Here is a 14,966-nt window from a genome sequence, read left to right as displayed (position 1 = left end):
CTTGAGATCCCACATTAACATTTTTCCTGGGTGTTCTAGTTTATTATTCCATCATGAAACCATTTACTAGTTAAAGCTCAATTTTGAACAAAAATTTCCTCGTTAGACGAGAAATAGGTGCTGAACTGAACAAGAGTTTGCAAAACGCCAGCCCCGATGTTATCTCCTTTGCTTTTATGAAAAGCCGTCATCTGCCCATTCTCTCTGCTTGCTGTTTCTATCATCAATACAGGCAATGATTTCAGAATCCGCACTTTCTTCCAGTGGGAATCTATATCAGCATCACACTGCGCTTTTGCTTTGGGAATTTAAAGCGTGGCTCTAACCCAGGCTCCAAGCATCTGATTCTCTTCCATCTTTTCCCCAAGTTCCCTTTTCTTCATGGAGTTCCAGCTCCTCTTCCTATTCCAGTAAGAAAACCTTACCTCGGCTGCCCTTGTTGTCTATCTTCCATTGAAAGAAAATCAAGTGAAGGACGAAGAGGGAAAAAGGGGAAACTAAATATTCTTCAAAAGAGCTAAATCGGTGTCCTATGTTCATTTGAGACAGTAGTAAAGCAAATGGATTCCAATCAACAAAAAGTCTGAACTTTGAAAGCGATCCCCTTCTGGCAGTACTTAAATATATATATATATATATCATCTGAATGGCAGTTGTCAGAAGAAATGAATTACTTTAATGTGAACTTCGGCTCCAAATCAAGTATGGTCCATGGACCATGGAATCATGTTTGAAGATTTATTAGTGATGGTAATTCAATATTCCCTTCAAGAATATCAATCATCACATTTTCACTTTTAAAGATACTCCAGCATTTTATGTAACTATGATTGGACAAAAGAGAGTTTATTGCTTATAAATAAGGTGTTTGTCCATCAAACATGGTCTTGCAAAACGATTAGGTTTCACTGTGTTTGTGAACAATTGCTATGGCGACCTCCAGTAATGTACAGGTTCCTCGAGTTCTTCATTTTCAGCTTATTGATGGGATGCAACTTCAGGTTTTAACTTTCCCTTTTGAATGGAGTTTATTACCATTGATGGAAATTGTTCTCCTAAAATAATTGTTCTTTTGATCTTTTGCCTTTTGTGAAGATTAATGTCTCTGGACGTTCGAGTAGGTGCAATGCAAGAGTTGAACTTCAGCTCAAAAACTGCACAAGAACTTGGTTTCTTCACTGGGGTTTTGTTTACCATGGGAATTTGTAAGGCCAGCGCTGAAAACCTTTTATAAAATATCAATTCTATTTACTTGGTTTTTTTTGCTTATCAACAATCTCTTGAGAATCATATCCTCCTGCAGGAACTGGTATATCCCTAGTGAACATTCTTCAGGGGCAAAATGTTATAAGCAAGGTGCAATGCAGACACCATTTGTGAAGGTGTAATTTTATTTTGACCTTCATGCTCTGTAGTTTATTTGGATGTTATTGTTCTCAGAAGCAAATAAGAATTAATTACTAATTTTAATTTGATGAAATGTCTGATTTAAACTGCAGAATGGAGAGACATATGTTGTCAATATTGAGTTGCGAGACCCTAAGATACATGCTATTGAATTTGTGTTGAAGGATGGCAGCCATGACAGATGGTCAGTATTTCCTTTGGGCCATCCCCCTTTTTTTTGGCTGTGGTTTTTGAGATGTTTGAAATTCTTATCTAACTTTGCTTTCCAGGTTGAAACTAAATCATGGGAATTTCCGTGTAGAGATTCCTGAACATGATGCAAGTGCTTCTTTTCCATCTATACCAAAAGATCTAATAGATCGAAAGGCATATCTAATTTGGGAAAGCCGAGGCAGACCCCAAAGCTCTACAGAACAGCAAAAGGTGGTTATGGTCCAAAAAATTGGATTATATTCTCAATTACCTTAAGTATGAATTAATGCACTGTTTTGAATTTCTTCAAGTTGGATTCACTAAATGTTCTCTGCTATCTAACTTCCCTTTCCTTTGTGGTAATTAAATTTAGGTTCAAAGGAAATTCATAAACATTTTAAAGTTATTGAAAAACTAGTGGAACCTTATGCATGCATGTTCTGATTTTCCAAAAAGTTCCTCTACCCAATAAAACGTTTAATGTCTGCGTAATCTGAGATTCTCTCTGCTGTTTATGTTATCATCAGCTTAGTATGACTTTTCTGAAAATTTTGATATCACAATGCAAAATAAAAGTGTAGTGTATCTTTAGAATAGTAAATTTGTTTTGTACTGATTCAGATTAAAACTTGAAACTTTTCAATTTCTGAAGATATTTTGTTTTCTACCTAAGTATTGCCTGTGGAAATTTTCTCAGTAGTATGTGTTTGTTATCATTTCATTTCTCTTCTGTATATTACGATGTTTCTTGTCCTCCTTTGCTCTCTCAACTGTCTGCTTTTAACTTAAAAGGCCTATGCTTGAAAATAGTGTAGCTCAGATATATCGTTGGTGCTATTGCAACATCAACCACGTAATATCATTATCAGATGTTGCCAATCTAGGTATTTATATATAACAGTGAGCGCATTGGTGCAGCAAGATTATGCAGATGCTATAACAGAGCTCCAACATCAGCTGTCCAAGGGAATATCCTTGAATGAGTTACAGTATGGCTATATGAATGCAAGTACAAAAACAAAAGCCCAGGGTGGTGTAGAGCCATCAAGGTGTGAAACACCATCATCTTATCATAGAAGACATGATGTTGAGAAGTGGTTGCAAAAGTGCTCTAAGGGGAAAAAGAACAGGACTGGTCAGCCTTCATCATCTTTGACAAATCTTGTGGAGAAATCAATTGGAGGAAATAATGTGGTCTCACAGCAGAATTTTTGTGTTGGCAACAATGAAATAGTGGTTAGTCTTATTGCGATAATAATTTTCAGTTTGTTGGATGAGAGTAAAAATGGTGATGGACATCGCCATGGTTTGAATCCACTTTATTTATTTAATTCAGAAAGGGATTTTGCTTTACCGATTAGCCGGTCATCTCATATTCTGTTAGTCAATGATTATTGAATTGATACCTAATACACATCTATAGAAATAAGATCAACTTCTAATATCTCTGAAACAAGAACTCATATTTGCTATTTGGTTTTTCATTATCTTTGTTTTTCAGGTTCTTTCTAAAGTTGTAACTGGTGATTATCACATATTGGTTGCTTCGAATGTGAAAGGCACTGCAGTTCTTCACTGGGGAGTGTCAAAATCATCAGCTGGTGAATGGTTGGTAAGAGACTCGGTCCTTCATTTAGTAGGAGATTTATTATTATAAATAGAGTGCACTGACACTGGAATTTTCTAGCTATTGTCTGCTTTTAGAATCTTACTTCAACTCGCTGCCTGCTTTCATCACTGATTCCAGGCTCCTCCATCAGATATGTTGCCTGAAAAGTCAAAAATGGTTGTTGGAGCATGTCAAACTTATTTTATAGATATATCAACTAAAGAAGGATCCTTTCAGGTATTTGTAAAAAGTAGTTTTTCATGAGTACTTTTGCCTCATTTTGTTATATACTAACATGTTGTATTGATTAAACACCCCCCCCCCACCGGGAAAAAAGTTAGTAGATATTAATTTGCAGCAAAGGAAGGTTGTTGGTATTCAATTTGTGATCTGGTCTGGCGGGTCTTGGATTAAAAATAATGGGGCTAACTTCTTTGTAGCTTTACAACCTATGCAGCTGCCAAATGGGAAGGTATTACTCTTAATTTCCTTGTATTGAATGGTTACATTTTTGGCACTATACTTTAGAATATATCATTATACAAGGTACCTTGCTTTTTGCAATAGATGTATGGAAATACAAACAGCCTATGCATTCTGAGAAGGTTTTTCGCATATAAAAGTTTTGTGGTCTCCTTCGAAGCACTAGCATCGTTAGCACAGTGTACTATCGTTTATTTTCCCCATCGCTTAAATTTGTTCGCTCAATTCAGAGTTTGGTTTTTGTCATGAAATTGAAACCAGTCTAATGATATGAGAAAATTTGACAAGTGGATCTTCCACTACATTGTTAGTCTTATTACTGAATAGTGTATATTGTCACTTCCCCTGTTTCATAACCAAAAATAGCCTTTAAAAACACATTAGTCCTTAGCATTTGATGGAAGGATTGAATATCCACAACACCAGAGCTATTATGGTTTCTCAATTCTGGGCCATTAAAGTTGAGGATGAATGGCTTAAACCATGTGATATTATCGTTTATATAAATATTTCATAAGAAAATGGAAACTTGAATTTGAGCTATTGACTCTAGGAAAACCATTATCGAAGGCGGACTGCATTTGAACAGAATCTTTGGCTGGTTTGCTGGAAGTAATGAAGTAATAGTTATGGATCTAACTATTTTATTGAGGAAAAGGAGAAGTTCAGAAATGCTCATTTTTGTGAATGTCTTCTTGATGATCTGATAAAATAGTCACACATTCACACTGAAGAATATGGAGAACTAATTGCCCCTTGTCTAAGTTAATTATCTCATGCTAGTCATTTAGCATATCTTTTAACCAATTTCCACATCACTATTATTTTCAGTCTCTTTTTGTTAAGTTGTTAGGTAAATTGTTGGTATTTTTCATGGAAATGTGGAGAACCTTTTTTGCAGGCTGATGGGTACAGGAAAGGAATTGTCAAATGGTTGCTTGATGAAATATCTGCAAGAGAAAAGGAGGCTGAGAGGTCCTTGATGCACAGGTAACTTTAAAAGATGAGCCAATCACGTTATAAATGAATCTAAGCATATCCATACTTTAAGAGTGATGTCAATTTGGAAACATCAGGACCATTTCTCACCATCATACAGCAGTTGAGATGGTAGGATCTTGCTAATATATCTCTTTACCTTGTTTTGTCACTAATAACTTACATACTCAACTGTCAGGTTCAATATTGCAACAGAGTTGACAGAACGCTGCAAAGTTGAAGGAGAATTAGCACTTATTGGTATATTAGTCTGGATGAGGTTCATGATGTGCAGGCGTCTTACATGGAACAAGAACTATAACGTGAAACCTCGGTAAAATTTGCATGTCTTACTTGCTTTAATGAAGAACATTCTTGATAGATCTTGACTCCACACAAGTTCCCATGCTCCCTTCCTCCCATGAAATAATGGTATTTTTCCCTATTCTTAATACAACTGTTAAGAAGTATTTCAGGATTATTTTCATAATATAGTTGGTTCAGGTTGAATAAATCTACTGTCATACAAATTGAGATGTGAAAAGTTGATTTGAAGATTATAGCACATATAAGTAATATTAGCCTATTAAGTCAATATCTTCAAAAAAAATTTCAGTGAAATTAGTGAAGCTCAAGACAGGTTTACCAATTTACTGCAAAGAACATTTTTGGACCAGCCAAATGACCAAGAGATTGTGAGGCTAGTAATGGCATTTGTTGGTCGTGGAGGTCAGGGTGATGTTGGGCAGAGAATTCGTGATGAAATACTAATGATTCAGGTATGTCAAATTAATGTCTTACAGAAATGGGTTGTGCATCATTTTTGCAAAACTAATTCTCCATCTTGTTCATTAGAGAAATAATGATTGCAAAAGTGGCATGATGGAAGAATGGCACCAAAAGTTGCACAATAACAGTAGCCTGGATGATGTGTTTATTTGTGAGGTATGTAATTAATTATCAAGGAATTGCTACTAGGACAGATGAGGTAAATAAACTGAAGAAATTGAGGATCTTTTGAAGGTTCATATAAATTAGTCATAGACATTATGCCTTAAATGAATTAGGCATGTTCTGCAATCTGTTCTATTTATCTCTAAATACAAGATAAGGACATTTTAGCTGTGAGCTAGACTGACTGAAAAGCTAAGTCAGGGAATTATATTTGATTGGATAAGCTTGTTCACATAGATATACATGCCGTTAGTGGAATGTTGTCTTCTTTTGCAACAGGCACTATTAAATTATTTGAGATGTGGTTTGAAGCTTGATGTTTATTGGAAAACATTAAATGCCCATGGTCTCACAAAGGAAAAACTTGCAAGTTATGACCGTCCAATTGTGTCAGAGCCTCATTTCAGGATGGAAGCTAAAGAAGGTCTCATCCACGACCTTACAATGTACTTGAAGACATTGAAGGTATCAATACTGTATGGACCAAGAACTATATTTTTCATGGAAGTTTAACCTGTCTTTTCTGCTCACATTTACTGAAGTAAACATTAAGGAAGTTACATGATCACGCTCTTAATTTTGATAAAAATTCATCAAGTTTGACTTAACAGGTTGGAACGTGAAGTTGAATCCTGCAAATAAATTTGATGAAAACTACCAATCAAGAAGAAGTCAGCTTCTTAACAAGGAATCTGAGTTACCAAATGCTAGTGACTAAAATTTGCAAATAGAAATTAGCAAGAAATCCCTCTATCTGATATAAATTACAGTGTTCGTAAGTATTTTCAAGGAGCAGATCAAATAAATTGCCATGTTCCAAATTTTTTTTGAAATTATCCTTCATTCATTGTGTGTATGACCTAAGATATTTTCAAGACAGACCATTATTAATTTGGTGTCTTTTAAGTCAATAATAGCTATAATCATGCTATTAAAACTTTCCTTTTAAGTCCTAGTCATAATTTTGACGTTCATTTAGCTATATGTCATAAGCTAGATTTTCTTAAATTTTTTTTTAGATATGTCATAAACTAGATTTATTATTCAAAAGTTATTACTTCTTATTGTTTGTGACAACATGCCACAGGCTGTGCATTCTGGTGCAGAACTTGAATCTGCTATTGAAAGTTGTTTGGCTTCCCCCTTCAAGGTTAGTTACAGCAACACCAGACAAGGAATTCTTTGGAGTTGTGCATATTTTCCATTTCCTTAACCCTCAATTTTGAGTTGTTACTAACTCAAATATCCATCTTCTTAATGGTCTTCAGAATCAGGATTTTACAAGAGCAGATAGAGTTAATGCCTTTGGTGGTTTATCACCAAAGTTGCAGGTAAGTGTCTCTTCCTTTTTTCAGTGAGTTTATGCATATTATCTTTCTCTTATGTGTCATAAGAGTCTTTATATTGGCATTCATAATAAGCATACTATCCATGACATTTCAACTTATGGATCAGTATTTTGGTTTCGTATCCGAGAATTGTTTCTTCCAATCTGGATTATACTTTTTCTGATTTACTGTTCTTTCTTGAAAAATTTTCTTATTTTTCACCCTAAAAAATGTAATGGGGAATGACTTTTTTCATTGTTGTCAAATTCCAGGACTGCCTGAACTTTGTCAAAACTCATATAGGTGATGAAAACATTGGCCCTTTGATGGAGGTTTGAATTTGTACTTGGAGTGGAATGAAGCTTATTTTATTCAAATTCTAGGTACATTTTGTGCGATTGAATATATTTTTTTGCATTGCAGAAGTTGCTGGAATCCCGCATTGAGATTCGCCCTCTTCTGCTGACACCTCATAGATTAGCAAAAGAGCTGTTATTCCTTGATCTTGCTTTGGCTTCATCTGTTAGAACAACCATGGAAAGGGGACTTAAAAATTTTAACTTTAAATACCCACCAGTAAATGTTTATTTAATTGCGTTGTCTGAATATATTTGCAAACCAGCAAATTTAGAGCATGAAGACAACCCATTTATACTTGTTTGTATTACTTGTGAATCAGGAAATCATATTCTTCATTTCCTTGGTGCTTGAAAATTTGTGCCTGTCCACGGTCAACAATGAAGATCTCATTTACTGTACAAAGGTATATTACTTTTGTGAGCATTGTTTAAACAATAACCTTTTCATTTTGATGCATTTGTGGCTAACAGCTTTGTCATTTACTTGACTATATATGGTATTAAACTTTTATTATCTATTAAGTAGTGGTGAAATAATACTTGATACTTATTTTTGTACTCGCCAATTGTTGTTTTCTTTTCAACTTTCACAGGATTGGTATCGTGTCTCTGAATCATACAAAACCAGTGATGTTCAGTGGGCATTACAGACAAAGGCTATTCTTGATCGACTGCAATTAGTACTTGCTGACAGGGCCCTCGATTTCCAGAATAAGATCCAGCCTAGTGCTGAATATCTTGGTAAACTGCTTGGCATTGGGAAAACAGTGGTATGTGATTCAACTTCGACATATATCTGATGCTGAAAGTGATGTTTAGTTCTCAGTTTTACACCATCTGGAAAGGTATTTTGCATCTAAAATTCTTTTATTCTGCTATCAGATAAATACTTTTGCGGAAGAATTAGTAAGAGCAGGATCAGCAGCTGTTCTTTCTATGATCATTAATCGTTTTGACCCCATTCTTAGAAAAGTTGCAAATTTAGGAAGGTAAGTTCTCAATGAAACCTAGTTGTGTGCTGAATAGCCATTTAGTTTACTCAAACCTGGCTGTAATATGTTTATATTTGAACTGATATTATAGGTTTCCTTTCAGATTTATAAGTTTTTTGCATAGTGGAGATGGTTTTCTACTTTGTGGACCCTTTTTACTGGCATGGTGTTTGCTCTCAAATTTGCTGAAGTTTGTGTTTAACAGTTGGCAGGTTATCAGCCCCGTTGAAGTGTGTGGTTTTGTAACTTCAGTGAATGAGCTGATTACTGTTCAGAGAAAAGTTTACCGAAAGCCAACTGTTATTATTGCTACTAGAGTAACTGGAGAGGAGGAGATTCCAGATGGGGTTGTTGCAGTGTTGACATCTGATATGCCAGATGTCCTGTCTCATGTGTCAATCAGAGCAAGAAATAGTAAGGCATGTGTCTTTTGGATCACTTATCACAACTTTTATTTAAGCCACTCTGTCACCAAAAAGTGAATATTTTCACCTTATCTGCTAGCTCAAAGCTACTCTAATTGCTTAGCTTGAGAAAAGCAACATATATAATTAACTTACAGCAGCATGGTGCAGATATGCTTTGCCACATGCTTCGATCAAAACAATTTCAGGAATCTCAAGTTGAAGGAGGGACGAGCTGTATCTATACAACTGAAGTCCTCAAATTTGATAATCAGGCACACTAATAATAACTGCTTGATCAGTAATCTTTTACACCTTCTCACCAATACTGTAATGAACTGTTTTTCCTCCACTTGCAGTGACATCAGTGGTTCTAACTTGTCTCTAAGTTCCCTTGTTTCTTCCTCCATTCCTCGACGAGTCACCCTTCAAAGAAAGACCTTCTGTGGTAGATATGCTCTTTCACTTGAGGAATTCACCACTGAAATGGTTCGCTCATTCCACTTTATTACTCTTGATAGAATGAATGATTAGTTTGCAGGATATATCTGAGTGAAACCAACAATCTTCTTTGATTCAGGTTGGAGCCAAATCTTGTAATATAAAATTTTTAAGAGGAAGGGTGCCATCATGGATCAGGATTCCAATGTCAGTTGCAATGCCATTTGGAGCTTTTGAAACTGTTTTATCCAAAGACATTAATAAGGTAACTACTTTCTATTGAGCATGGCTTATATCAGTTAAATTTTAATTTTCTATATGCCATTGTCTTTTGTTTCTTTAGGTGTTCCATTCTCTTTTCTTTTTCAATTTCTTTGAAATGTGCATGTAAGACTGAAAGGATAATGTTATATGAGAACATAAGTTCATTGCAGGTTCAAACTAAAAAGGGGATTAATTATCTATACAGGCATAAGTTTACTTTTACTTTGACCTGTAAAGTTATGAAAAGATCTCAAAGGAAGTTCTACCAGCAAGGTCAGAATCTAAGATATATATCCATATCTAGAAAACTAAGCACTGGCGCATTAGGGATCATTGGAGTGAGCCATATTTAGAACCTTGGCAGTCAACCTTCATGAACGTTTTTCAGTTTAATTGGCTTTCTACTGAGTCTAAGACTTACATCTTTGAATATTCACATTCTTCATGTCAAATGTAATTCCTTAGTTAGGGGCTCAATACTCAAGTTGGAGGCCTCAGAAGCTTATAATGCTCAGAATTAATAAAAAGGCAATCAGAAACCCTTGCAGTCTTTTCTATAATTATAGGTCTTCTACCTCCACCTTCCTGAATAGTACTTGGATATTCCATTCTTTCTATTTCTTCCAGACTCTACACATCTTGGTTCACAAAGTGAGCAGGTAGAGATAAGCAGAACAGTAACAATTTCACCAGGCATGGTGCATAACTGACTGGTATCTTATGCTACCCATGGATTTTAAGACCAACTCAAAAAGTCTAAATACTTAGGAATGGAATTGTAGTTCTCAAATTATCTTATGGATTTTTTTTCGTGTAATTATATTCTGAAGTTCGATATTTGTGTTTCAGATGAGTATGCAAGCTGGATATCAGCAATTTGCGTTTCTTTCTCTAAATTTTAATGCTTTATTTTTTCAGGATATAGCAAACAAGATTACATTTTTTCGCAAATTAGTGCATGGTGGTGATGTTTCCAAACTTCAAGAAATAAAAGGAGCTATTCTACAAATGAGTGCTCCTTTGTCTTTGGTAATTTTAATTCATTGGTATTTAACTGCACTATGGCATTGTTGCTGTCAAACAGGTCCTATGTTATAGCAATACTGAATATGAAGACACTTCCTACAAAAATTTTTATTGCTTATGCATATATATATCAGGATAGTTAATATGTCATACTTACTAATCTTTCAAACTGAGAATTTTGTATTTTTGAACTTTGTGGTAGACCACTGAACTTAGGAGCAAAATGAGAAGTGCTAGAATGCCCTGGCCTGGTGATGAAGGTGAGGGCAGGTGGAACTGTGCTTGGGAAGCAATAAGGAAGGTCGAATTTTCTTTGGCATATAATGCATTTTCATATGCTTTCTACTGATCCTTTTTCCTTTTCCTTTTCTCTTTTGTTACTGGCATCATAATTTCCTATTAAACAATAAATTTTAACAACTCTTGTAAGGTTCAGGTTGGTCACACTCTACTCTTGACAGTTTCAAGGGTTTTTTGGTTCAACTTCACAATCTGAAACAGGATATCTACTCATTTTTTATCAGCCAAGTTGAGATGAATGGTGTCCACTAGTGAGGGTTTTAAGATATATATAGAAGTTAGACACTAGCTGGACCTTCACATGACGCATTCAACCAAAAGGCTAAATTTTGCCTCTCCTAAACCAGGATTCAAGAAACACCCTACTATCTATGGAGCCAACATGGTGCCACCCCTTTTCGCATTGTTACTTATCCAGACAGAACTTTTAGTTTCTGATACTACTTTTAAAATTGGAAGGTCAGATAAAGAACCAGAACAAAGTTCTTGACATCAGCTTAATCAAGAAGTTTAAGGGGTTAGGTCAAGGTTTTTTCCTTACGTGTTAATCCTTCAAATTTATCCACATTTCACTCATGTTGGATTCTAACCAGAACATAATTAATAATATTATTTGAATTCCTTTGTTACGGATGTTGATAGTCAGTAGAAATGAAAGTTTATGGCAATATAAAAGCCATGTTATTATTTATTGAAACAACTTGGTGCCCTTCTGAAGAGTCACTTTTCTTCTACTATATATGCAGGTTTGGGCTTCAAAGTGGAATGAAAGAGCATATTTTAGTTGTAAGAAAGCTAAGCTTAATCACGAAGACCTCCGCATGGCTGTATTGGTTCAAGAAGTCATTTGTGGTGATTATGCTTTTGTCATTCACACAAAAAACCCATTATCAGGCGACACCTCAGAAATATATGCAGAGGTAAGCCTACCCTTTTGGTTCTATGTGTACTTAGTGATCTCAGGAGCATTTTTCATCTATGTTCTTGGGTTAAAAACAGATTGTGAAAGGTTTGGGAGAGACATTGGTGGGTGCATATCCAGGACGCGCTATGAGCTTCATTGCAAAAAAGAACAACCTAAAATGTCCTATCGTAAGGCCTTTTTTTTTCTTTTGCATCTCCTATCTGCCGATACATGCCCCATGTAATTCTGGATAAACGTACCAGATCAATATTCAATTGGCTTTTGTTTTCTAAGTTCTTGCTTACCAAAATTTTAGGAGGCTAAGAAAATTTTTTTTTTTTTCCACAATAACCTTCAGGTTACTGGTTATCCAAGCAAGCAAATAGGACTATACTCTAAGCCGTCTATCATTTTTCGCTCTGACTCAAATGGTGAAGATCTTGAGGGATATGCAGGTGCCGGGCTTTATGACAGGTTTGTTCTAAAGTGAATTTTGGACAATGTTTTGCAAACAACAAAAGGATTATAAGTAGTTATTTATTTATAGGCTGGCATGATCAAATATTGGACTGTCACCTCTTATGTCTTGTTTTCATAGTATTCTCCAAACAAAATAATTCTAGCCACCAATCCATCTTGTCATCGAAATGGGTGATCATGATGGTATATTTAGTGATGAGGATCTCATCAAATGTTCCTTGACCTAGGTTTTATTTTGGCATGCATACCTTGCTTCACACTTTTTCTTTGAAAAATGCCTTTGTAATTTGCATTTCTTAAATATGTCAGTGTACTTATGGACAAAGAGGAAAGCATGGTTTTGGATTACTCCATCGATCCAATGATTGTTGACAAATCTTTCCAGATCTCACTCTTCTCAAAAGTTGCAGAGGCAGGGAAAATTATAGAAACCCTTTATGGTCGACCCCAGGACATTGAAGGAGTAATAAAAGATGGAATTGTTTATGTTGTTCAGACAAGACCACAGGTCTAATATTCTTGACCTCCTGTAATCTTTCAGCTTTGTTACAGCATCATCTATTGCAGTTGAACTCTACAAGCTGATGTAAAGTCATGAAATTTCTAATCAAACCAGGATCATGACCTACTCCTTGATTTGTTCAGCATCTTATCAGCAATGGTGGAACTATGAATGCAAGAAAAATCTTGATGATGGCACAGAAGATTTCTCTTGTTCTTGCAGGTATAGTGCAAAAGACTTTCCTTATAGGTACAACACAACCATATATAACAGCAAAAATAATAGTAACAAACTTAATTATTTGGTAGTAACCATAACATCACTGGTTGAAATTCTTTTCTATACTTGTTTAATAAGTACTTAAAACTTATGTATCAATTATGTGTTACTAGTAGCTCCAATGGTGAAATGACGGTAAAGGAAGAAATAAAGAAATAAAGAAGGAAAGAAATGAAGTGTTTGCACAAAGAGGCTTTTTGATTTGACATACCTCACTCAAGAACGTGCTTCAAATTGAAAGCTAAATCTCGAAGCTGACGTGGCCATCATAACGTCCTTTGTGGCATTGTAGCTTTCAAGCATATTATGATTCGATTCTATGCCATGGCTTGTTTAATTCAAGAAAAAGTAACATTGCCTGTTATAATTAAACATATATTCAAATTCATAAAGTCAAGTTAGATCAAGATTTTATCATTTTTTTAATCACAATTCAATTTAATTTTAAAATATTTTTAAAAAATAAATTAGATTTAAATTTTAAAAAGACTATTTATTTAGATAAGTGAAATACGTAATAAAATATAAAAAGTGTTTTCAATTTAATTTATAGAATAAATTTTTTGTGATAAGATGTAAAATTAAATTTACACGTTCTTCTTTTTATGAATTAATATTAAATTGTTAACTTAATATAAACAATCAAAACAATTGAATTGAAGATTGTGACCCAATTTGTTTTTCCAACCTCCTTTAGTAGGAATTAAAAATGTAACGGTTGCATCTCATCCCCAATTTCGTTCTAAAAATGGCTTGGGCGAAGGTTTTAGGGTTGGGGGAATGGCTCTATTCCAAAGGAATAAACGTTCCTTTGTTTGATTACCACCTACTCTAAGGAATAACGATTCCTTTATAATGACTATTCCTAAAAAATGTTAAAACTAAAGAATAACTTTTTTGATTAAGGAATAGTCTTAAAAAATAATAAAAATTAAAATATTTTTTATAAATTTGAAAATTTATATATTATATATTATAAAAAATAATATTTTAAATTTAAAAATTAATTAAAATTATTAATATTTTAATCATAATAACATTTAAATTATAAATAAAATATTAATATTTTAAGATGTTAATAATTAAATTATAAATAAAATATTAATACTTAAATTATCAATTATTAATATTATTATAAACAAAGTTAAATTTTTAATTATATAGTATAAAAAATACCATTTTAATTTTAAAAATTAATTAAAATTATTTATATATTTAATCATAATAACATTTTCAATTATAAATAAAATATTAATATTTTAAAAATGTTATTGATTAAATTATAAATAAAATATTAAATATTTAAGTTATCAATTATTAATATTATTTTAAAAAGAAAAAAGTTTAAAGTTTTAATAATATATTATAAAATATATTTTAAATTAAAAAATTGATTAAAATTATTTATATTTTAATCATAATATCATTTAAATTGTAAATAAAATATTAATATTTAAATGATCAATCATTAATACTATAAATTAATTATAAATTATTAATATTTAAAAAGTAATATAAAATAAAAATAAATAATTATATATATAATAAAATATATTTTTATCTTTTATACTCTATTTATTTTTTATTTTAAAATTATTTTTACCTACCAAATAATGTAATAAATCATAATAACCATTCTTGATTTATTTCATTCATCATATCAAATTACATAATAATTATTTTTATTTTATTTTATTTTTACATAATATTTATTTTTTTTATTTTTATTAATTCCGTTAACTAAACTTAACCTTTAAGATTTTATCTTTCTTCTTCTTCAGGAAATGCACATTGACGTCAAGCAGACTTTCCACGTGCTTGTTAAAAAAGAATATGCATTTATTGTCATTTTAATATTAGGTGACTTTTGCTTGAATCGTAAAACTTTCTTCTGCTTAGATGTGACTTTTTCTGTTGCATTCACCTTCTGCTAGCGGGACCCAAACGAACAAAACATTGGAAGAATGGGATAAAGATGGAAGAAAGTTCTCCCATCAAACGAATATTCGGCTGTTTACTCTACTTGGTCGCTCTCTCAACCCTTTTTTAAGTCCATGTTTGGCT

General features: G+C 33.3%; 1 protein-coding gene across 1 annotated transcript; it reads left to right on the top strand.

The window, feature by feature from the left end:
• The first annotated feature begins 69 nt into the window (after positions 1-69).
• LOC18591835 (phosphoglucan, water dikinase) lies at positions 70-12,749 on the top strand. The gene is made up of 31 exons (XM_018126084.2): positions 70-1,001; positions 1,096-1,205; positions 1,304-1,382; positions 1,500-1,591; positions 1,677-1,830; positions 2,518-2,835; positions 3,101-3,211; positions 3,347-3,445; positions 3,546-3,680; positions 4,593-4,681; positions 4,869-5,003; positions 5,286-5,448; positions 5,525-5,614; positions 5,903-6,088; positions 6,711-6,773; positions 6,892-6,954; positions 7,224-7,283; positions 7,375-7,527; positions 7,631-7,714; positions 7,904-8,080; positions 8,193-8,299; positions 8,508-8,721; positions 8,878-8,981; positions 9,066-9,195; positions 9,287-9,412; positions 10,330-10,440; positions 10,640-10,738; positions 11,484-11,657; positions 11,737-11,829; positions 12,000-12,115; positions 12,431-12,749. Exons 1-31 carry the CDS (start codon positions 930-932, stop codon positions 12,633-12,635), a joined length of 3,912 nt encoding a protein of 1,303 aa, XP_017981573.1. The 5' UTR covers positions 70-929; the 3' UTR covers positions 12,636-12,749.
• The last annotated feature ends 2,217 nt before the right edge of the window (positions 12,750-14,966 follow it).

The sequence above is a fragment of the Theobroma cacao genome, chromosome 8 (genome assembly GCF_053813885.1).
Source record: "Theobroma cacao isolate CCN51 chromosome 8, ASM5381388v1, whole genome shotgun sequence".
Lineage (NCBI taxonomy): Eukaryota > Viridiplantae > Streptophyta > Magnoliopsida > Malvales > Malvaceae > Theobroma > Theobroma cacao.
The sequence above is the reverse complement of the archived record's forward strand: the minus strand, read 5'-3'. Positions and strand labels throughout refer to the sequence as shown.